Source organism: Myotis daubentonii, chromosome 3 (genome assembly GCF_963259705.1).
Source record: "Myotis daubentonii chromosome 3, mMyoDau2.1, whole genome shotgun sequence".
NCBI classification, from domain to species: Eukaryota; Metazoa; Chordata; class Mammalia; order Chiroptera; family Vespertilionidae; genus Myotis; species Myotis daubentonii.
Genome location: NC_081842.1, coordinates 24534463 through 24560274, shown reverse-complemented (window position 1 = coordinate 24560274; position 25812 = coordinate 24534463). Strand labels below are relative to the sequence as shown.

General features: G+C 38.7%; 1 protein-coding gene across 1 annotated transcript in view; it reads left to right on the top strand.

The window, feature by feature from the left end:
* Positions 1–25812, top strand: part of IFT80 (intraflagellar transport 80) — a 122548-nt gene that overhangs the window by 38891 nt on the left and 57845 nt on the right. The window contains exons 6-8 of the mRNA XM_059686914.1: positions 11145–11254; positions 16655–16744; positions 17510–17647. Coding sequence (XP_059542897.1) covers positions 11145–11254; positions 16655–16744; positions 17510–17647 — 338 coding nt within the window. The remainder of the gene's footprint in view (positions 1–11144; positions 11255–16654; positions 16745–17509; positions 17648–25812) is intronic.

Below are 25812 nucleotides of genomic sequence, written 5' to 3'. Positions count from 1 at the left end.
CTTTTTATTGTTGAGTTGTAAGAGTTATTCATATATTCTAGTTACTAGAGTTATTGGATATATGATTTGCAACTATTTTTAAAATATATATTTTTATTGATTTCAGAGAGGAAGGGAGAGGGAGATAGAAACATCAATGATGAGAGAGAATCATTGATTGGTTGCCTCCTGCATGCTTCTACTGGGGATTGATTTATGTGCCCTGACAGAATCGAACCTTGACCTCCTGGTTCATAGGTCTATGCTCAACCACTGAGCCACACTGGCTGGGCTGAAATTATATTTTTATTCATTCCATTAGTTTCCTTTTCACTTTCTTGATATCTTTTAAAACACAGAAGTTTTGATGAAGTTCAGTTTATCCATTTTTTTCTTTAATAGCTTCTGCTTTTGGTGTCATATCTAAGAAACCATTGCCTAATACAAAGTCATGAAGATTTACGTATATTTTTTTCTTCTAAGAGTTTTATAGTTTTAATACTTGCAATTAGGTCTATGATACATTTTGAATTAGTGTTTTTATATGGTGTTTATTTTGGAGAGGGACGAGTTGTTCTTTTTTTCCTTCCTCCCAACTACATGGGTAAATAGGATTCTCTTAAAAGCTAAAATACAGATTATGTCATATAATACAGGTAATTTTATGATATGTTCATATCACATAATGATATTTTCCATCAACATTTCAAGTACATATAATTTTCTTTTTTTTATTTATTTTATTTTATTTTATTTATTTATTTATTTATTTATTTTTATTGCTTAAAGTATTACAAAGGGTATTACATATGTATCCATTTTATCCCCCCGCCCTAGACAGTCCCCTAGCCTCCCCTATCCCCCAGTGTCTTATGTCCATTGGTTATGCTTATATGCATGCATACAAGTCCTTTAGTTGATCTCTTACCCCCCTACCTCCTGCCCCCCAACCCTCCCGGCCTTCCCACTGCAGTTTGACAATCTGTTTGAGGCAGCTCTGCCTCTGTATCTATTATTGTTCAAAAGTTTATAATGGTCTCTATTGTCCATGAATGAGTGAGATCATGTGGTACTTTTCCTTCATTGACTGGCTTATTTCACTTAGCATAATGCTCTCCAGTTCCATCCATGACGTTGCAAATGGTAAGAGTTCCTTCCTTTTTACAGCAGCATAGTATTCCATCGTGTAGATGTACCACGGTTTTCTAATCCATTCATCTACTGATGGGCACTTAGGCTGTTTCCAGATCTTAGCTATGGTGAATTGTGCTGCTATGAACATAGGGGTGCATATATCTTTTCTGATTGGTGTTTCTGGTTTCTTGGGATATATTCCTAGAAGTGGGATCACAGGGTCAAATGGGAGTTCCATTTTCAGTTTTTTAAGGAAACTCCATACTGTCTTCCATAGTGGCTGCACCAGTCTGCATTCCCACCAGCAGTGCACAAGTGTTCCTTTTTCTCCACATCCTCTCCAGCACTTGTCATTTGTTGATTTGTTGATGATAGCCAGTCTGACAGGTGTGAGGTGGTACCTCATTGCTGTTTTGATTTGCATCTCTCGGATGATTAGTGACTTTGAGCATGTTTTCATATGTCTCTTGGCTTTCTGAATGTCCTCTTTTGAAAGGTGTCTATTTAGGTCCTTTGCCCATTTTTTGATTGGATTGTTTATCTTCCTTTTGTTAAGTTGTATGAGTTCCCTATAAATTTTGGAGATTAGGCCCTTATCAGATATGTCATTGGCAAATATGTTTTCCCACACAGTGGGTTTTCTCGTTGTTTTGTTGATGGTTTCTTTTGCTGTGCAGAAGCTTTTTATTTTGATGTAGTCCCATTTGTTCATTTTTTCTTTAGTTTCAAGTGCCCTAGGAGCTGTATCAGTGAAGAAATTGCTTCAGCATATGTCTGAGATTTTGTTGCCTTTGGATTCTTCTAGAATTTTTATGGTTTCCTGTCGTACATTTAAGTCCTTTATCCATTTTGAGTTTATTTTTGTGTATGGTGTAAGTTGGTGGTCTAGTTTCATTTTCTTGCATATATCTGTCCAATTTTCCCAACACCATTTATTGAAGAGACTATCTTGGCTCCATTGTATGTTCTTGCCTCCTTTGTCAAATATTAATTGAGCATATTGGTTCGGGCCGATTTCTGGGCTCTCTATTCTATTCCATTGATCTATATGCCTATTCTTGTGCCAGTACCAGGCAGTTTTGAGAACAGTGGCTTTGTAATACAACTTGATATCTGGTATTGAGATCCCACCTTCAAGTAGATATAATTTTCTTAACATCAAATGTCTATGAAAGGGCTGATCATTTTTATACTATTTGAATCCTATGTATTCTTTTTAACCTCAAGGTTTATATTAATTAAAAGATTAATGTACAAAATTAAATTAGACAGATTTTTTTTTTATTTTAGTAAACCTACTAGTATTTCAATTGAGTAATCAGAAATCTTTTTCTAGATTAAGGATTACAAATTTACTGTAGAACTATGCATCTAATTTTTGAGTTTTTGATCATTGGTGCCACCCACACTTTCCTAATAAGGCACAGGTGTTTCCTGTTTTATCTCTGGGAATAATTATTAAAGAAGTTAAGTTATGATGACATTAACCTCAAAGGAAAAATTCCTGGTTATTTATAAGGTTTCTTTGATTTATTAGAAACTACAAGTTTTGAGGGTGATTATAAATCTGAACTACTGCAAGCTGGATGTTGAGGGCTCAAGTAAGAAGGTCAAGTTAGGGGAGGGTGGGAGACTCCTGCCTCCTTTGTAGAGAAAAAATGTAAATTTTGGCATAAAAATGAAATAAAATAAGCCTGAATTATTGTAAAACTTGGAATTCAGTAAACAATTTTGAAAGCATAATTGTGAGTTTTACTATATGAAAGCATAATTGTGAGTTTTACTATATGTTTATGTTAATTATACTTTTTTCTTGATGAATAACAATTAATTCCTGAATTCATTTCTTGATTATTGGAACCAGATATACAAATGGAAAAAGTCACACTCATTGCCTTCTCTTCTGATACAAAGATGGATTAATCCCAAATTTTTTTGGGGAAATTTGTACCTTTGAGGCATTGTTTTTTTTTTTTAAATAAATCTTTATTGTTCAGATTATTACAGATGTTCCTCTTCCCCTCCCCGCCCATAGCTCCCCTCCACCTGGTTCCCACCCCACCCCATGCCCTTACCCCCACCACTGTCCTCATCCATAGGTGTAAGATTTTTGTCCAATCTCTTCCCGAACCCCTCACACCCCCTTCCCCCCGAGAATTGTCAGTCCACTCCCTTTCTATGCCCCTGATTCTATTCTATTCACCAGTTTATTCTGACTTTCTTTTTAGATTCACTTGTTGATAGATATTTATTTGTTGTCACTTTGTTGTTCATAATTTTTATCTTTACCTTTTTCTTCTTCTTCCTCTTCTTAAAGAATATCCTTCAGCATTTCATATAATCCTGGTTTGGTGGTGATGAACTCCTTTAGCTTTTTCTTGTCTGTGAAGCTCTTTATCTGACCTTCAATTCTACATGATAGCTTTGCTGGGTAGAGTAATTTTGGTTGTAGGTCCTTGCTATTTATCACTTTGAATATTTCTTGACACTCCCTTCTGGCCTACATGGTTTCTGTTGAGAAATCAGCTGACAGTTGTATGGGTTCTCCCTTGTAGGTAACTAACTGTTTTTCTCTTGCTGCTTTTAAGTTTCTCTCTTTGTCTTTAGCCCTTGGCATTTTAATTATGATGTGTCTTGGTGTGGTCCTCTTTGGATTCCTCTTATTTGGGGTTCTTTTCACTTCCTGGACTTGCAAGTCTATTTTTTTCATCAGGTAGGGGAAGTTTTCTGTCATGATTTCTTCTAATAGGCTTTCAGTATCTTGCTGTCTCTCTTCTGGTACCCCCATAATTCAGATGTTGGTACGTTTGAAATTGTCCCAGAGGCTCCTTACACTATCTTCATATTTTTTTATTCTTTTTTCTTTTTGCTTTTCAGGATGGGTGTTTTTTGCTTTCTTGTCTTTCAAATCTTTGACTTGATCCTTGGGATCCTCTAGTCTGCTGTTGGATCTCTGTATATTATTCTTAATTTCAGTCAGTGTATGCTTAATTTTTTTTTCTTTTCCATTTCTTTGGCATTCTCATTAAGATTTTTGAAGGTCTCACTAAGTTCCTTGGAGGTTTGTAGCAGATTCTTGAGTAACCTTATAACTGTGGTTTTGAACTCTATGTCCAGTAGTTTGCTTTCCTCCATTTCTTTCATTTGTGACATGTTTCTTTGTCTCCGCATTTTGGCTGACTGCGAGGACCCGCTGTGTCTATAGTGGAAGAATGCTGTGCTGGAGACACCCTTATGGGGTAGAACTTGCTTCAGTGGGGCTTTGGTGCTCACTGAGTCTGCCTCTTGAGTGTGTCCTTTATGGATGTGAGGAGTTGAAATCTGGTGTCTGACCACTGGGTACCCAGGCTCCTGGATCTCCATGTCAACCACTGAGTGAGTCCACCCAGCAGGAGCTACAGCAATATCAGCAGATTTCTCCTCTCTGTTTGGGGTTTGGAAGTTTTGGAGCTCTCTGACCCAGCTGCAGTTTGTTAGGTTAGGCTGCAAGAGGGCAGGCGGTTCCTTTGCCCTGCTGCGGACAGCTTGGGTGGGAATATAAATTGAGTGGGGCGGGGTCTCAGAGAATCACCAGGGCTGAGCAAACAGCAATGGCTGTCATCAGCCATCTTCGCGACTCCTCGCGTCTCCCGTCTCTGTGTCCTGAGTCCCTGAGTCCCGTGCCCCCACAGTAACAATGATCCCTGTGAGCAGCTCTGTGAGAAAGCCACCCATGCTTTCCGACCCGCTGCAAGACAGTCCAGTTTCTCCCCGTAGGAATCTGGGACCCCAGAGTCTCACCATAAACGAATTCACTGCATTCGGGAGCTTGTATCCCCTTCCGATTGAAAAAAACCACGCACCCAGTTGCAGCCCACCTTGCGCACGTCTCCGTACCTCTGCTCTTGGCGCCTCTGCACCTCCTACCCAGTCTCAGTGCACTTTTTTCTTTCCTTCTAGTTGTAGAACTTCCATTCGGCCAGCTTTCCCGTGGTTCTGGATGATAGCTGTTTTATCTTTTAGTTGTAGTTTTAATGTGGTTGTTGGGGGCAGCACATACAGGTTTATACCTTATGCTGCCATCCTGGTTCTCTCCCGTTGTTGGTTTTTATTAGAGAAAAATAGTGTGTAGGCCAGGGATAATTATAATTAAGCCCTATCTTGTGTTATATTATATATTTTGATTATAGGTTAAAATTGGAATAGAGTACTGCAAACCTTTTTCACACTATATTTAAATGGAAGAATGGAATAATAAAACATGGACCATATCTATATGCATTTAGTGAAGGAAGTAAACTGGAACTAAAAATAACTGTAATACAAGGCAGAATGTGCTCATGCTATAAGGTGCTCTGGAGGACAAGCAAGGCAAAGATTAAGACTTGTAGGGGAGGAAGTATCAGAAAAGCTTCCTGGTGAATATTGCAGCATCTTTTGACTGGGCTTTGAAGGATGAAGAAATGGGCTTAGAGGAGATAGAGGTTAAATGGGAGTGGCCAATAAGGAAGTTACTGAAATGTTCCATGCTAGTGTGGATTAAGGTTTGAATAAAGACAGTGGTGGTAGTAGTTGAAAAAAAAAAAAAAAAAGAATAGTTCTCCATGGCTGAGAGGAATGGATTCCGAGGGGCCCAGTCCTCGTGGCTCAGTGGTTGGGCATCGACCTGTGAACCAGGAGCTCACAGTTTAGTTTTGGTCAGGGCACATGCCCTGGTTGTGAGCTTGATCCTCAGGAGGCAGCTGATCAATGATTCTCTCTCATCATTAATGTTTCTATCTCTCTCTTCCTTCCTCTCTGAAATCCATAAAAATATCTTTAAAAAAAGAATTCAGAGGGAAGAATAATTGAGTGAGTATGTGTGGAGTTTCATACTTTAGTCAGTTACTAAAAGGTGACAGGTCTTGAAGGTACGGGGCAAGTTGAGGTCCTCAAGGGAGAGGTTGAAACTAAAGAAACAAATGCCTTTGTTTACACTTTTTCTTTGTACTGACCCAGTGACATACATAACCCAGAAGTTCATTTTTTAATGTAATAAATTGCATTTGATTACCTATTATTAGTACACATTCCTACAAATAAAATGAAGGGAAATAATTCTTGGTTTTTGACTTTTTAATGATGTTGTAACAAAAACGTTGAGTACCTACTACCATGAACAACACAATAAACAAGTGGTTGCTTATTGCATTACAAAGTAATTTTTGGTAGTAGTCACTAATAGTGCTAATATAGTACTGGACTCTGTTCTGTGCACTTTCCTGATATTCATTCAATATATATCTATATTGCATTCAAGGCAAAAATAGCAAATGCTTTATTACAATAGTGAAGCGTTTGTTTCAAAAGCATTCTTAAAAACATTCAAAAACAACATTTTTAGGGGATACCTCTTAGTATGAATGTGAAAAACATGGTATATTTGACCATGTACTTCCTTAAAACAATTGAAATACATTTTTGTCTCCTCTTCTGTGGTTTAAAATGCCTTCAACAGGTTGAAAGAATTTAGATAATTTGTTTTACAGAGAGATAAGGGTCTGACATTTAACACAACCCCAGGTGCATGTGGTTTCTTAAAAAATGTCAAAAAGGTCACATGATCTTATTGTACAAAGTCAGAAAAACAAGATCTTTTTGAGTGTCTTAACTGAAATGGAACATAAATAAAAATTCCCAATATAAAAAGCAATAAATTACTTATAAAACTATTTTTGGTTTTTTTTGCTCTGTTTTTTGTTAATGATACAATTAAAAACATCTTATATAATTTGCTAAACTTTTTGTTTTAAAGTTATTCATTTTGAAAGGCTAAATTTGTTATTTCCATACTGACTGCAAAGTGAAGTGAAGCACTAGGAATAAGTATGTTTTTTAAGTATGTTTTTTTTAAAGCACTTGAAATATTATAGGTTTTAAATGCTAATGGGATGGATTTCATCATACTAGAAATCATTATTTTCTTTCTGAAGGAATTCATCCACTTTCAATAGTGATCTTTATTAGAACCCCCCTAATTTAGGAAGTTGTACAGCGATGTGTAGTACATCTTCTTTTGGAAAAGGAAACATTCATATATATACATTAGTTTCACACTTAATATTTTTTTTTGCATTTATTTTTCTTTATTGATTAAGGTATTATATATGTGTCCTTATCACCCCATTGCTCCCCACCCCGCACTCACACCCTCACCCCCCTGGTGTCTGTGTCCATTGGTTAGGCTTATATGCATGCATACAAGTCCTTTGGTTGATCTCTTCCTTACCCCCACCCTCCTCTACCTTCCCTCTGAGGTTTGATGGTCTCATCAATGCTTCTCTGTCTCTAGATCTGTTTTTGTTCATCAGTTTATGTTGTTCATTATATTCCACAAATGAGTGAGATCATGGGATACTTATCTTTCTCCAACTGGCTTATTTCACTTAGCATAATGCCCTCCAGTTCCATCCATGCTGTTGCAAATGGTAAGAATTCCTTCTTTTTTACCACAGTCACACTTAATATTTTATTATAAATATAAAGGGTGGATATACTAAAGAATTCTCTTAGTTCTTGATGTTTTATCCATTTTGAATATTGTTGGTTAGGAAGATTGAACTAGTGAGATGTAGCTATTGATTTTATTTAAGGTTCTTTATCACCAATAGCTCCCTCTTTGTCTTTTGATTGAAGAAATGTGGTTAAAAATCACAAGTTATAACAAAGGAATTACTTAACTTTTCTCCAGAAGCTTATTTTATTTTAAACCATAGTTATTATACCTGTTTCTTTAAAATTATTATTGTTTAACATACTGTTTTATAAACAGGAAATGAATAATCTTCATGTCTCAAAAGGAAAAATAATTATTCTAAAGATCTATAAGATTTATAAACAAGGAAATGGTGACACAGCTGACTTAATGGGGCCAAAAAATTAAATGTTAAAGAGGATAAAAGCGTCCCTAGCTCCTCATCCTATACCCCAACCGTGCCTTTTACCACAACTAAAGAACTAGAGTCACATCCTGTATAACTCAATGGGAGTTGTATTTACTGAATTATTTCCTTGGGGGTAGATGTTTGTCATTGTTTAGTGTACACCCCAGGAAAGTGTAATTTTACTGAGTGTATTCATGAAGATTTGATAATGTAGAATTAAAATATATAAATTTATTTTTAGCATAATAACTACAATTATACTAATGGAAATAAAGAAGGCACCTATAATTCCATTAACTTATCAAATACGCTTTCCTCCTCTGTTCCCTTCCAGTCCTCACCCAAAAACCACATTTGAGATATGTGAAATTTGGGTTTATATTTCTTGGGGGATTTATTATAGTTGAACTCTGTTCATCTGGAGATTTACTTTTTTAAAAAAATATATATTTTATTGATTTTTTACAGAGAGGAAGGGAGAGAGATAGAGAGCTAGAAACATCGATGAGAGAGAAACATCGATCAGCTGCCTCCTGCACATCTCCTACTGGGGATGTGCCCGCAACCCAGGTACATGCCCTTGACCAGAATCGAACCTGGGACCCTTCAGTCTGCAGGCCGACGCTCTATCCACTGAGCCAAACTGGTTCCGGCTGGAGATTTACTTTTGAAGTCCACGTCAGCTCCTGGCTACTCCCAGAAAATATTCCAAGAAAATGTACTTACCAAGTACAGAAAAAGGAGGAGTGTCTCCTGAGGTTGGCCATCTCATTGGCCATCTGTCTGTAGGTTCCTCTGGTAACAGAACCATCCTACATGTCATTGGCTGAACAGGAAATTTAGACCCAATATAATGTCTAACCTAAACTGTGGAAGGCATGCTTCTAGATTTTTTTGGACTAGAGTAGACTTTCTAAGTCTTGTATACCACTGAGACTTGCTCACAGTTGTGTTCTCATTGGGAAGAAAGTGGCACAAAAATGTAGGGTGCTGCTTGAATACAAACTTTTATCTTACTAACTCCCTGTTGATTACTGATTACTTCCTGTTGATTAGCATCAGTTGGATTACAATTTAAATAATTAAATCATATTGGTTGACCATAAAACTTCAGATTCACATTTCATTTTTAATGAGAATGTAAATTCTTTTTATTTTTAAATATATTTTATTGAGTTTTACAGAGAGGAAGGGAGAGGGATAGAGAGTTAGAAATATTGACCAGAGAGAAACATCGATCAGCTGCCTCCTGCACACCCCCCCACTGGGGATGTGCCCGCAACCAAGGTACATGCCCTTGATCGGAATCGAACCTGGGACCCTTAAGTCCACAGGCCGACGCTCTATCCACTGAGCCAAAGCGGTTAGGGCGAGAATGTAAATTCTTGAAAGATTTATTCATTGATTCTCATCAAGTCAGTTGCTACAATAGTCTGACATAGGTGTCCTAGACAACTTTTAAAAGCTTGATTATATATTTCATAGATCAATTTTATAACCTTATTCACTTTCCTAATTAATAGATAACTTGGTCAGAGAGTGGAGTATAGATATTTAATGTTTTCAATAGACATGATACTTATTTTTTTAAAAAAAAAACCAGGCTCACATAAAGTACAGCCTTCCAGAAGATAATCTAGAACGTAATTGAGTTAGAAAATACCAACCCTAAATTCTATTCTAGGATATTGAAAGCAGTATGAAATTTAGTGTAGTTTATAGTATTGTTATCAGTAGATGTGCTGCAGGAAGAGAATTTCCTGAGACCCCCACAGGAGGGTGGGATTTTGTGGAAAGCTTTAGTGGTGATGTAAAATTAAAGGGGTTTCTCCCGGAGGTCCCGTCTCCGTTCGTCCTGCCTAAAAAAAATCCAGTCTTATCTTCAGCAGGGCCAGGATTAAGGCCACTGCCCAGAGTTTCTGTTCCATATTAAAGTATAGTCCAGTCCGGCATCTGGCTGGCTTAGCTTGTGTTCCAAGTTCAGTTCATTGTGTGTGGGGTCCCCATGGCCATGGGCCATGCAACTGCTACGGCACATGGCTATGGAGAGAGAACAGGTGAGTGCATGGGCGAGTGCAGGTCATGGAACCAGAGAGCAGGAGGAAACGAAAGAGGGAATTCTTTGTCTGGGGATTTTAACTTAAGATTTCTAGAGCTTGCAGTGGCTCCACCTTCCTAGCCAATGACCTTTTCCCAGGCTAGACTGACAGGCAAGTACCTTTCCTAAGTCACCCTGACTTCGCTGGGCATGTGCCCGTCTTCCCCTTTGTTCCATCCCTTCCCCCAGTGATCTGCAGGGAATGGACTATTGGTTTTCCTGGGGAGTGTGAAGCTGTAGCTTCCTGGTAAAGCTGTCCAGATGACCATGCTTATAATGTCTGGCCTCCCCTTTTCTCTCTTCCTTTATTAATATTAATAAACTAGTTAATGATGACCATAACAGTATAATAGGTAACTCAAACTTGTATCTTTCCTCTGGAAGTGGAGTCAGCTTAGTTCTGGTTATAGGATATTTGAGTCCTGCTTAGCCTAGCTTTCAGGCTAAAGCCACACTTAATTGATAGTAAGACTTTCCCTAATCAGATAGTTAATTGGTCATTTGTGAATTCATAGATGGGAGAGCTAGGTCATTTTGGAGTTGGGTGATTTCTATTCATTAGACTATTTCTTAAGCAGCAGATGAGGGGAAGTTCTGTTGCCTGTAGCAGCATCAAAAACGGGAATTATCTATAAGGTGAGTATACTATGTATATTTTTGTGTGGGAGATTTAAGCATTAAGTTAGTTTAAACTGATGGTTATTGCTGATGGGAAATGATACCTCTTTATACACCTCTTTATATCTTAACATAATGTAGTGTATTTATTTATGTATTTCAATAGCACAATATCTTGAACTCCTAAAAGCTTCATCTTTTCCCAGCAAGATCAAAAGTAGTTAAACACATAGCCTGTCAATTGTCAATGTAAATTTTCAATGGTCAATATTAACCCAGTCCAGTTTGAAACGGCTTTTGAATTACGAGGAAAGGAAATGACACCCCAGATTACTTTTTTGATCCTCTTAACAATCTCCCTCTTTATAAGGCATGATAATAAAAGTTTATCAGGTGTGTTTTTCTTTTTACAGGAACACCAGTGTATTCAGTAGCATGGGACCCTGATTCAGAAAAGGTTCTTTACACAGCAGGCAAGCAGCTGATCATTAAACCTCTTCAGCCAAATGCTAAAGTTTTACAGGTACTTTGCAGGCATTTGTAAATTGTTATCAGGATTTGCCAGACTGCTAAGTGAGAGGTCTTTTTCTTAGGGGAGTCCCTTTCTTCTGGGTGGTCTTTTTACAGTCTGAGGCTTTGAGTGTGTAGTTTTATCAGCCTTTATTATAGAACAGGGAATATCTGGTTATGTTTCCAACAAGGTTCACTTCCTTCTTATTCCAACTCACATCATACCAGTAAATCATAAATATGGTTTGCGTTACTAAATTGTCACATGATTTGGCATGATTGTTATCTTTGACTTTAGCAGAGTCAGCTTCAAATGTGTAGATTTGAGACAAAACAGGACGAAATCATAAAACTTTAAAAGCTTGTTTAGACTGTGTTTTTTATTATCATTACTATCATTTTCCTCCTTGTCCTCATCTGTTCAATACACTTGAGGGTTCTCTAAGACTCTAGCATTCTTTTAGTATTTTTGGAATGGAGGGGAAATAATGTAGAACAATTTAGAACAAATCAGGTGTGTATAATTTTACCCATTATGTAGAAGCAAAACAATGGTGGCAGTTAAAACAGGTCAGCATAGGACACATTAATGGAAAACTTTGAGCCTATATTTAGAATTTTGGTGTTTGATTCCAGTGTTAAAAGGAAGAATCATTTTCTTCACATGTTGGAAATGACGATTTAATGTGGTGAACAAGACTATAGGCTTTGGAGTTAGTCACCTGGATTCAAGTGCAAGTTATAAAATATCTTTGAGCCTCAGCTCTCTTATTAGTTGTGATACTCATACCTACTTGATAGCATTATTGAGAGTTAAATGAGTTAAATTACAAAGTGCATTGGACAGTGCATACAATAAGCATATTGAGTACATGCAATAAGTACTCAATAGTATAATTCAGTATAGAGGAGTTGTTATTGATATTATTATGCATTATTAAGTTATTTCTACATTTTAGTCAGTCCCTAATAAATCAGAGCTAAAGAGGTCAGAAAAAAAATGTAGAATGACTAGGTAGGTTTAAGGGATTTGATGCTGGAGTTTGATTTGCTACAGCAGGTATAAAGGTGTTTTAAGAAGAAGCATCAGATTTAACAGTTGAGTAGATACAGATTTGGGGGAGTAAGGAGATAGAAATGACTTTGAGGTTTTATATTAGTAACTTGTATATAGATTGTGCTACATATATCATATAGTCCGCATGCATTTACATTTTTACTGCATGCAGAACAGAACTATGGGACAAAGGAAATAGAAGATACAAGTGCTTGCTCTTAGGCAACTAAGGAAAAGAATTTGGGCAAAAGGAAGAAGCTGGAAAAGAGTACTAGTTCTGACTGCCTTTAGTCAAAGTTCTTCCCTACCACTTACACTCAGAAAAGCTGCTATGAAATTACATAGCAAAAGCAGGCAAGATGAACCTTTTAGTTTGTAATTATGTGACTTGTTTAGATACCTGTAATTAGGCTTATTTGAATGAAACTCAGGAAGATGCTTATGTCACCATTGATAAATTATAATTTAGTGGTTTGGTAGAACCTTTGAACCAGGAGGTAGTGAGAGAAGGAAAAGTATCCAATGCCAAAGTTCAGCTAGAGGAGAGGAAGAGTTAAAGTATAGTGCAAATTTTCTATTCCTTATGGAAAACTAAGGTTGGGCATAAGTATAGACTCAAATTTGGATTGTCCATAAAAAAGAATGCTTAATTAATTGGTACCTGTAGAATATCGTTCAAAAGTAAACATTTCATTTCCCATGAAATGGGCTCTATGGACTCTTCTAGAGACCCAAATCTGGTTTTATAGTGAGGAGACATTTTTTATTTATTCAATTAGTGAAAATGTAGTGCATACCTACTATGTACCAGACACTATGCTAGCTGTGAGATATTCAAGGTGAAATAACAGTTTCTGGCATCAAGGAGCTTGTCCAAAGAATTTCAAGAAGTGACTAACATTGAGAAATAAGTGAAAAATGTGCATTATATATAATAGTAAATATATGTAATATATAAATTGGTATACTAAAACAGTACAGTTGATCCTTGAACAACACAGCAGTTAGGGGCACCGACCCTCACACTGTTGAAAATTTAACTATAACTTTTGCCCCAAAGCTTAACTGCTGATAGCCTGCTATTGATCAGAAGCCTTACCAATAACCTAAGCAATTAACACATATTTTATGTTATATGTATTATATACTCTATTCGTACAATAAAAAAGCTAGAAGAAATGTTAAAAAAAATCATAGGAAGAGAAAATACAATTACAGTATTTATTGAAAAAAAATCTGCATATAAGTGGACCCATGTAGTTCAAACTCATGGGTAAACTGTATAAGGGAACTTTAAACCATATTTTGTTCCTAAGTTTTGAACAACAAAATTTTTGTAGTTTAAAATGAAACTTAGGAGAACCAAGATGGCGGCATAGGTTAACGCCGGAGTTTGCTGCTTTGAACAACTACTTCAAAAGTGAAACTAAAACACAGAACGGACATCACCCAGAACCACAGGAACGCTGGCTGAGTGGAAGTCCTACAACTAGGAGGAAAGAGAAACGCATACGGACACTCAGAGGAGGCGCAGTGCTGAAGTCAAATTCTGAGGTGCGGAGTGCGCGGAGCGGGCTGGCGGCGGAGGGCGCGGTTGGCGTTTTCAATCGGGAGGGAGTCGCAGACTCTGAGCTCCAGATACAGGCGTGTCTTTAGGGACCCAGACTCAAAGGGAGAAGCAGGACTGTCTGGCTTCGGTCAGAGCGAGTGCAGCTTTCTCTCCGAGCTTTGCAGCGGGTGCTGGGACTCAGAGAGGCAGAGCCCCTGGGGACAGGACTGAGAGCCGCCATAACTGCTCTCTCCGGCCCACCCTGTTGATCCTGTGCGACCCGCCCCGCCCAAGCCCTGCACAGAGGCATTTGCCGGATAGCCTCAGGCAAAGGCTAGATTAGCACCTCCCTAGAGGACAGAAGTTCTCTCACTGCTGACACAGCTGATTCTCATAGCCACTTGGCCTGGAGGTCAAACCCTCCCTGGGATTAGCTACAACAATCAAGATTTATCTATAAGACTGCGAACAAAGACCACTAGGGGGTGCACCAAGGAAGCATAACAAAATGCGGAGACAAAGAAACAGGACAAAATTGTCAATGGAAGAAATAGAGTTCAGAACCACACTTTTAAGGTCTCTCAAGAACTGTTTAGAAGCTGCCGATAAACTTAATGAGATCTACACGAAAACTAATAAGACCCTCGATCTTATATTGGGGAACCAACTAGAAATTAAGCACACACGGACTGAAATAACGAATATTATACAGAGGCCCGACAGCAGACCAGAGGAGCGCAAGAATCAAGTCAATGATTTGAAATGCGAGGAAGCAAAAAACATCCAACTGGAAAAGCAAAATGAAAAAAGAATCCAAAAATGCGAGGATAGTGTAAGGAGCCTCTGGGACAGCTTCAAGCGTACCAACATCAGAATTATAGGGGTGCCAGAAGATGAGAGAGAGCAAGATATTGAAAACCTATTTGAAGAAATAATGACAGAAAACTTCCCCCACCTGGTGAAAGAAATGGACTTACAGGTCCAAGAAGCGCGGAGAACCCCAAACAAAAGGAATCCAAAGAGGACCACACCAAGACACATCATCATTAAAATGCCAAGAGCAAAAGACAAAGAGAGAATCTTAAAAACAGCAAGAGAAAGAAACTCAGTTACCTACAAGGGCATACCCATACGACTGCCAGCTGATTTCTCAACAGAAACTTTGCAGGCCAGAAGGGAGTGGCAAGAAATATTCAAAGTGATGAATACCAAGAACCTACAACCAAGATTACTTTATCCAGCAAAGCTATCATTCAGAATTGAAGGTCAGATAAAGAGCTTCACAGATAAGGAAAAGCTAAAGGAGTTCATCACCACCAAACCAGGATTATATGAAATGCTGAAAGGTATCCTTTAAGAAGAGGAAGAGGAAGAAAAAGGTAAAGATACAAATTATGAACAACAAATATGCATCTACCAACAAGTGAATCTAAGAATCAAGTGAATAAATAATCTGATGAACAGAATGAACTGTTGATTATAATATAATCAGGGACATAGAAAGGGAATGGACTGACTATTCTTGGGGGGGAAAGGGGTGTGGGAGATGTTGGAAGAGACTGGACAAAAATCGTGCACCTATGGATGAGGACAGTGGGTGGGGAGTGAGGGCGGAGGGTGGGGCAGGAACTGGGAGGAGGGGAGTTATGGGGGGGGAAAAAAAGGAACAAATGTAATAATCTGAACAATAAAGATTTAATTAAAAAAAAAAATAAATAAAATAAAATGAAACTTAATGATCTCTATGTGTATATCTATCTAATATATATATATATATATATATATATATATATATATATATATATATATATGAATCTGTGCCCAGATATTTTATTTTTGTCCTTGCAGTTTATTTTAGGACATTTGTTTTTGAGAGTGTATATTTTTACATATCTTAAATAAAACAAGCTATAAATTATTCTTATTTGACACTATTCAATATTTTATTCTGTATATTTAAAAATAATAGATTTGGAAGGATCTATAGAGAGAGCCCTTTAATTGGTCACTCTAGTTATATTATTCTGCTTAAATATGGTAAAAGAAAGCTTTTAATTGCATGTGTGATAATAGCTAAATGGGCACATGAATTACTAGTATATTTAGGGACAAGAAGACATCCATGCTTACTTTCTGGATTGCCAATTTCTGGGTCACTTATATATCCATATATATATATATATATATATATATATATATATATATATATATATACAGAACATATAAATATCTATGGAATATATCCTTTTGTTATATAGTAAATGCAGCAGAAGATTTTCCTAGTTGTTCAGTGACTATGCCAGTGACATGAAGGTAAAGAGAATGAAGCTTAGGAGAATATGCAGAGGGAATGAAGAGAGTACTAAAGAAAGTGTTCAGGTAGTAGAAGTTTTATAAAAAAGAAAAGAATAAGTTAACAAGAATGAAGGCAGCAGTAATGGGGTCAACTGTACAGAGGAGAGCAAGATTTGGATTTAACTTAAGTTTTGGAGTGCATGACATTCATTCCAGTGTTATCACACAAATGTCAAGCTTGGAATAGTTCAACAGCAAGTGATTTTCCATCTGAAGTTCATGCAACTGAGGAAATTTATAAGGATGTAAACTATATAGTGGATGTCGTAGTGCTAGGGGCTTTCATTAGTGTAAATTAGAAATGAAACAGGCAAATGAGGTTATGCATAATGGCTATGAAGGAAGATGGGAATCTCCAGGGAGAGGACAAGAGGCAAAATGTCTTTTCCTATTAAAAAAAAACTGATCAGTGCTCTTGAAGTTGTAATTAATATCTTTTTTTCTTCTCATAGTGGAAAGCTCATGATGGAATTATTTTAAAAGTAGATTGGAATTCAGTCAATGATTTAATTTTATCTGCTGGTGAAGACTGTAAATATAAGGTATGTATGTTTGAACTTATCACCTGGTTGAAAGAATCAAATTTAGTTGATAAGTATTCAGCATCTATGGATATTCGTTTAATACTTTACTTTAGCCATGTCATTTAATGCTAGTAATTTAACATATTGTTAGTTATTATTTTAAGTGGTATTTTAAAGTGCTGGCTTTCTCATTGGCCTTCCCTCCCACAACTCCCTAACTTCTATCTGTGCTCATTGACCTATAGAATTTGACTTAGTAAGTAGCAACATAAATACAACTTCTAGTTTTAGTGACTCAATTTAAATCAACTCAATTTAAGTTTTTAAAAATCAAGCTTATTGGTTTATTAAGCATTTACTACCTTTAGAACAAAATAATTTTGGGGGAAGAATAAGATTTAATGTAACTATAGTAAGAGGAAACTTAATTGAAATAAATACTTTGAGAGAAAGTTGGTAGAATACTTGTTGAACAAAGAATTTAAGCAAAAAAAAGCATCATCTCAAAACTTCATTATTTAAAAGGACTTAAAATGGGTGTTTTTTGATTAATTAAGTAGCTTCTGAAAATTGTGACGTTATTATAATATGTATTTTTTGAGACACTTAGGTTTCAAGGAATACAGCTTATCCACCTCCCTTGTGTGATAGTAAAGACATTTAATTAATATTGTAAAGTGATGATTTCTAAATCTTTACTTGATATCTCACTGTAGAACAAACTTGTTTGTAATAATGTGGTGATGACTGTTATAAAAGATTTTGAAAAATTTGCTTTTGTAGGTATGGGATAGTTATGGCCGCCTTCTATACAATTCACAGCCCCATGAGCATCCTATTACCTCAGTTGCCTGGGCTCCAGATGGAGAATTATTTGCTGTTGGATCGTTTCATACTTTACGTTTGTGTGATAAAACTGGGGTAAGTTATAGTGGTGAGCAATCACAGATGTGTTGTCATAAATGTGGTAATGCACAACACACCTGGTTCTCAATATTTAAAAAACATTTTCAATGCTTGCATTTGATTGAATCTTTCTGATTTGTCTTCTTAATATGCTGGTTCAGTCAATTCCAGATTTATGAGACCAAACTCTTTAAGTTTGAAGACTAGGTATGTTCTCTACTATTTGTCTTTCTGGAAATAACTTATTTTAAGCATGATTGTAAAAGATGATAAAGTAGTTAAAGTATTAACATTTATGCTCAATAAATATGGAGAGTTCAGCTTTAAACCTTTTAAAAATTGTCAAATATGTTTTGTACAAAAATTTTGGTTGCATATTTATGGTAAGAAATTGATAGTAAATTTTAAAAATTACCATTTTAAAAACAAAGGACTTTGTTTTTTTTGTCAAGAATTCCATGTTTGAATATGTGTGAGGCGTTTTCCACACGAGAGACTATGCCTTCCATCACACCAGTTCTGTTTAGAACTTAAACAAAAAGCCAAGCTCCACAGCATTTCCTGATTGTACTTGGAAGACTAAGTTGCTCCAGAAGCAGCAGCATTATCTGAGTGGGACTGTTCCATACTGTTTCCAACTATGAGGAAATCACTTAATTGTTCTGTGGCTTAATAAGACTGATAATAAAGTCCTCTGCCTGGCGTTATAAGTTCTCCTAAACCTGATGGGATAAAATCCAGTTAGTCTTCCCTCCCACAACTCCCTAACTTCTATCTGTGCTCAAATCAGGTCGAACACTGACTCTTGAATCTTCTCTGCTCTCACTGATGCTCTCAGCCTTCTTTCATGGAATGGGAATGCTCTCACCTTTGTCTTATTTTTAGTGAGTTCTACCCATTTTTTAAGGCCCATCTCATGTTTAACTTCCTTTCATGGTACCTTCCGTAGATTATCTAAAGTTTATCTATTTTTCTAAGTTTCTCTCATGTAGGTCTCTTGTCTTGTCTTAGTTATAAATCAGGATAATAGAGTACTTTTTTAAAAAAATATATATTTTATTGATTTTTCACAGAGAGGAAGGGAGAGGGACAGAGAGTTAGAAACATCAATGAGAGAGAAACATCGATCAGCTGCCTTCTGCACATTCCCCACTGGGGATGTGCCCGGAACCATGCCCTTGACCAGAATTGAACCTGGGACCCTTGAGTCTGCAGGCCGACGCTCTATCCACTGAGCCAAACCGGTTAGGGCTAATAGAGTACTTTTCATCTGATTTTTTTTTTTTTATCAATGATTCTGAGTCTATAGAATATGTACTCTCATTTTCACAATGTATTACACTCTAACATTGTCCATTTTAGTTTTGACTCCCCTCAAGTTTCTGCTTGCTTTTTAAAAGAAAGTCAACTTTATTGCGATGTAATTCACATACTATGCATTTATTTATTTAAGGTTTACAGTTTACTGTTTTTTTAGTATATTCATAAGATTGTGTAATGATCACCTCACCCTATTTTAGGACATTTTCTTCCCCTCTAAAAGGAATCACACACTCATTGTCAATCCCTATTTCTCCCTACCTCACCCTCCAGGGGTGGGTAAACTTTTTGACTCGAGGGCCACCATGGGTTCTTAAACTGGACCGGAGGGCCGGAACAAAAGCATGGATGGAGTATTTGTGTGAACTAATATAAATTCAAAGTAAACATCATTACATAAAAGGGCACGGTCTTTTTTTTTTTTTTTAGTTTTATTCATTTCAAACGGGCAGGATCCAGCGGCCATAGTTTGCCCACGGCTGCCCTAGCCCCTGGCAACTACTAGTCTACTTTCTTTTTATGTTGATTTGCCTATTCTGGCCATTTCATATACATAGAATTAAAACATTATGTGGCCTTTTGTGACTGGCTTCTTTCACTTAGTGTGATATTTTTAAGGTTTGACCATGTTGCAGCATATATTAGGACATCATTTCTTTTTATGGACAAACTAGAAGAGGCTTGGTGCACAAAATTTGTGCACTTCGGGGGGGGGGGTGCGTCCCTCAGCCTGGCCTGTGCCCTCTCACAGTCTGGGAGCCCTCAGGGGATGTCCGACTGCTGCAGAGGTGGGAGAGGCTCCTGCCACTGTCCCTGCACTCGCCAGCCATGAGCCTGGCTTCTGACTGATCAGGGTTCCCCCTGTGAGAGCACACTGACCACCAGGGGAAGCTCTTGCATTGAGCGTCTGCCCCCTGGCGGTCAGTGTGTGTCATAGCGACCAATTGTTATGCCAGTTTGCATATTAGCCTTTTATTATACAGAACTAGAGGCTTGGTGCATGAAATTCATGCACTTGGAGGGGGTGTCCCTCAGCCCAGATTGCAAGAGGGCTCAGGCTGAGGGACCCCACCTGTGCATGATTGGGGCTGGAGAGCGACACGGAAGGTTGGCCAGCCAAAGAGGGACTGCAGGAGGGCTCCAGGGTGCGTCCGGCCCGTCTCACTCAGTCCCAATCAACTGGACACCAGCAGCAAGCTAACCTACCAATCAGAGGGTCTGCCCCCTGGTGGTCAGTGCACGTCATAGTGAGCGGTTGAGCAGCCTTAGCATATCATTAGTGTATTACACTTTGGTTGGTTGAATGGACGACTGGACACTTAGCATATTAGGCTTTTATTATATACGATAATATTTCATAACTAGAGGCCCGGTGCACAAATTTGTGTATGGGTGATCTGGCCGGGCCAGCGAGGGGGAGGGTCTGCAGGAGGTTGGCCAGCTGGCCCAACCTCTGATTGGGGTGTTGAGGGCTGATCAGGGGAGGGACCGGCTGGGGGGGTGCCACTTGGGGCCCAGGTCAGACTGGTTGGCTGCCGCAGTGCGTGTCATAGCCACTGGTTGTTTCGGTCATTCTAATCATTCGACCGTTCCGGTTGCTGGGCTTTTATGTACTGGTATATAAATATGAATATGACATGCTTTGTATTTATCAGTTGGTAGATATGTGGGTTGCTTCGATTTTTATCATGAGTAATGCTGCTATGAATGTGCATAAGTTTTTGTATGGACATGTTTTCATTTCTCTTGGATATGTACTTAAGAGTAGAATTACTGGGTTAAATAGTAACTTTGTGTTTAACGTTTTGAGGAATGGCCAAACTATTTTCCAGAGTGGCTGCCTACTTTTGACTGCTCTCCAGTCCTCAAGTAGTTGTTTTTGTATTTTGCCTTGAGTGTATAAATGTTATCTGTAAGAAGGTTGCTCTGGTAGCAGCTATTCTGCTATTATCATTCTTTACATGTCAAAATTTTACATAAAATACTTGATCATGAGTTTTTATATTTTTATTTTTTAAGCCATAAACATTTTATTTTATTTTTTTAAAATTAAATCTTATTGTTCAGATTATTACAGTTGTTCCTCTTTTTTCCCCCCATACCTCCCCTCCACCCGGTTCCCACCCCACCCTCTGCCCTTACCCCCGCCACCTTCTGTTCTCATCCATAGGTGTACAGTTTTTGTCCAGTCTCTTCCCACACCCCGTACACCCCCTTTCCCCCCTGAGAATAGTCAGTCCACTCCCTTTCTATGCATGATTGGGGCTGGAGAGCGACACGGGATTCTATTATATTCACCGGTTTATTCTGTTCATCAGATTATTTATTCACTTGATTTTTAGATTCATTTGGTGATAGATGTGTATTTGTTGTTCATAATTTGTATCTTTACCTTTTTCTTCTTCTTCCTCTTCTTAAAGGATACCTTTCAGCATTTCATATAATACTGGTTTGGTGGTGATGAACTCCTTTAGCTTTTTCTTATCTGTGAAGCTCTTTATCTGACCTTCAGTTCTGAATGATAGCTTTGCTGGGTAAAGTAATCTAGGTTGTAGGTTCTTGCTATTCACCACTTTGAATATTTCTTGCCACTCCCTTCTGGCCTGCATAGTTTCTGTTGAGAAATCAGCTGACAGTTGTATGGGTACTCCCTTGTAGGTAACTGATTTTCTTTCTCTTGCTGCTTTTAAGATTCTCTCTTTGTCTTTTGCTCTTGGCATTTTAATTATGATGTAGTCTTGGTGTGGTCCTCTTTGGATTCCCTTTGTTTGGGGTTCTCTGCGCTTCCTGGACTTGTAAGTCTATTTCTTTCACCAGGTAGGGGAAGTTGTCTGTCATTATTTCTTCAAATAGGTTTTCAATATCTTGCCCTCTCTCTTCTTCTGGCACCCCCATAATTCGGATGTTGGTACGCTTGAAGTTGTCCCAGAGGCTCCTTACACTATCTTCATATTTTGGGATTCTTTTTTCTTTTTGTTTTTCCAGTTGGGTGATTTTTGCTTCTTTGTATTTCAAATCTTTGTCTTGATTCTTGCGATCCACTAGTCTGCTGTTGGAACTCTGCATAATATCCTTTATTTCAGTCAGTGTATGCTTAATTTCTAGTTGGTCCTTTTTCATAACTTCGAGGGTCTCACTAGATTTCTTGAGGGTCTCACTAAATTTATCGGTGGTTTCTAGAAAATTCTTGAAAAACCTTAAAAGTGTGGTTTTGAACTCTATATCCAGTAGTTTGCTTTCCTCCATTTCTGTCATTTGTGACTTGTTTCTTTGTCTCGGCATTTTTTATGCTTCCCTGTGTTGATAGAGTGGCTTTCTGTGTTAGGTGTCCTATAGGGCCCAGTGGCTCAGCCTCCCCAATTACCTGAGGTAGACACTCTTGGTGCACCCCTTTGTGGGCTTTGTGCACAGACTTGTTGTAGTTAAGTCTTGATTGTTGTAGGTATCACTGGGAGGAATTGACCTCCAGGCCAATTGGCTGTGAGAATCAGCTGTGTCTATGGTGGGAGAACTTCTGTGCTGGAGACACCCCTATGGGGCAAGACTTGCTTCAGTGGGGCTTTGGTGCTCACTGAGTCTGCCCCCTGAGTGTGTCCCTTATGGATCTGAGGAGTTGTAATCTGGATGGTCCCCCTCTGACCTCTGGGTACACTGGCTCTTGGATGTCTAAGGAGGTGCTAATTTAGCCTCGGCCTAAGGCTACCCAGCAGGAGCTATGGAGAGATTCCTCTTCTTTGTTTGGGGTTTGGAGGTGCCCAGATGAGGCCCAGCTGTGAAGGAATGCAAGCTGCTGTGGGGCCTTGCACCTTCTTTTTGAAGTTCTGGGTCTTTCTGATTCAGCTGCAGTTTGTTAGGTAATTTTCAGGTTGCAAAGGGCCAGGCCTTTCATATGCAAAAGCCTCTGCACACAGCTTGGGTGGGGCGGGGTCTCAGGGGATCAACAGGGCGGAGCAAGCAGCTATGGCTGCTCCCCAGTCCTACCCTAAGAGGCCCCGTGTCTCAATGTCCCGGTAATCGCTGCAAGCACCTCTGAGAGAAAGCCGCCCTCGAGTTCTGCCCAATGTCAGACAGCCCAGTTTCTCCCCGTATGAGTCTGGGTCCCCAGAGACTCACCCGGAACTGGAGTTCAGAGCAGTCGGGAGCTTGAGACTCCCTCCCGACTGAAAAAGACAACTGCGTCCTCAGCCGCCAGCCCTTCCCACGTGCACCGCGTCCTCAGCCGCCAGCCCTTTCCACGTGCGCCGCATCCTCAGCCGCTAGCCCTTTCCACGTGCACCACGTCCTCAGCCGCCAGCCCTTTCCACGCGCACCGCGTCCTCAGCCGCCAGCCCTTTCCACATGCACCGCGTCCTCAGTTGCCAGCCCTTTCGGCGTGCGCTTCTGTACCTCTGCACTTTACTTCCGCACCTCCTCTGAGTCTCAGTGCTTTTCTCTTCCCTTCTGGTTGTAGAATTTCCACTCAGCCAGCCTTCCTATGGTTCTGGATGATGACCGTTTTGTCTTTTAGTTGTATTTTTGAAGTGGTTTTGCGAGGCAGCAATTTCCGGTGTTTAACTATGCCGCCATCTTGGTTTCTCCTAAGCCATAAACATTTTAAAATAACTTGTTATTGATTTTAGAGAGCAAGGAAGGGAGAGGGAGAGATAGAAACATCGATGAGAGAGAAACATCATCGAATGGCTGCCTCCTACATGACCCCTACTGGGGATCAAGCCTGCAATTAATCCCGAAATCAATTGCCCTAACTGGGAATCGAACCAGCAACTTCTTGGTGCATGGGACGATGCTCAACCAATTGAGTCACACTGGCTGGGATAATCATGAGTTTTTAAAAATCAGTTCTGCACATTTGAGAGCTATGCTAAATACTACATTGATTCTCAAGGTGAAACAGAGAGAGCTACCTATTTGAGATTCACTATTCAAGGAATTGTCCAGGAAAATAGCCTGATGACATGGGTAGACAGTTCATGAAACATGCAAATGGCCAGTATAAACATGAAACGATGTTCACGTTAACTAATATCTATAATAATAAAAGTGTAATATGCTAATTAGACTGGACATCCTTCCAGACAAAGCCGAGGCTGCAAGGGAAGCCCAGGTCCCAGGTGCCTGCCGGCAGCCAGAGGGAAACCGGTGCTGGCAGCCAGGGGAAGGAAGGCGTACTCTTGCACGAATTTCGTGCATTGGGCCTCTAGTATACATATAAGATAAATAAGTAATGATGTATTTTATCGAACAGATTGAAAAGATTAACAATTACTTAAAAACCTTGGGTTTACTCAAGTAGGAGGAAATGAACTCTTTCATTTACACACTGTTGATGGAAATGTGAAATGATTCCATCTTTTTGAGGGGTAGTTTGATAATACAAGTGTTAGATGTACATATTCCTTGACCTAGGGATCTCACTTCTAGGAATTTTCTCTAAATAGATCATTGTACAAGTACACAAAGATGTATGCACAATAATTTCATCATAGTGTAGTTATAATGAAAATGAGAAATATATTAAATTTCCCATGTAGGAGACTAATTAGATTATTATTCTATATAGCTAAAATTGATTACCCTCAACTCTTAAAAATGGGGAAGAGGGTTATGTTTAAAAACCTGGAAAGATATTCATGATAAGTTATTTAGTGAAAAGACCAGATTTTTGAAGAGCATTTTATTTTATGATCTCACTGAGATAAAATAGTATATAGCTATATCTACATGGCTAACAGTATACTCATAGTTGCTGTATACTATATCTTTTCCTTCTTTATGATTTTGTAGTGTGACCCTTTCTTAATGAAAGGTATCGATTTCATAAATGTAATGAAGATCTTTAAAAAGTTCTTCAATAAAAATGAGCAAAAAAAGGAGTGATGTCACAGAAAATGGTGGAATAGGGCATTCCAATTGGTCTCTCTACTCAACCAACCATTAAACTGGCAAAAAATGTCATTCAACTTTTTCAGACCTTTAGAATCTAATTCAAAACTTACAACAACTAGGGGGAATGTTTAATGAAAAAAGACACTGCTGAATTTTGGTAAGAAAGCATTTTGGCATGTTTTGCTCACCTGCCTACCATTCCTCATTTCCACCTTGGGAGTGGCCATGGGGATGGTAGCGTGTGGCTAGCTGGTGCCTGAAGAGACTATATGAACTATGTTCGCAAAAAATTGTGGTTGAACTTTTTGACATGTCTGGTGGTTCTCAGACTGAAACAGAGACGTATCTTTGTTTTGCCTCCTTTGGAAATCTCTCAGAGCTGGAATGGCTTCCCAGTAGGCATCTATTGAAAGCATCTAAAGACTTACTACCAAACCTCCTGGGGCAAGGGACGGTGGGTGGGGCAAGCAATAGCCAGACCAAAAGCCTAGGAAGGAGGAGGCTGAAGAGGAAGATACATGAATCCAGAGTGCGACACACATGCCCAGGACCAGACAAAGGCCCAGGAAAGACTTGGAAGATGCTAGGCTTGTGTCACTAGCAGAACTCTGGGCAGAGCTTTGTGTCACAAGCCGGAGGTGACGGCAAAGGAAGCCCTATAGGTGGCCTGGCTCAGGGCTGATAGAGTGCCCCAGCTCAGAACCAATTGGCAAAGAGTGGGAGAGTATTTTCTTTCTTTCTTTTTGGCTCTATCAGGTGAGAAGCTGACCCCTGAGATAACAGAATGGAGACTTCAGTGACCACACAGGAAAGAAAAAGTCTTGGCAAAAATAGTTTGGAAGAGTCATTAAATAAACAAATGACTGCATTCCTCAAAAAGTAGCAACAGCCAACCTGGGAAGGGGGAAGAATCTGATTTCCAGAGTTACCACATTATAATATACAAAATGTCAATTTTTCAGCAAAAAATTACA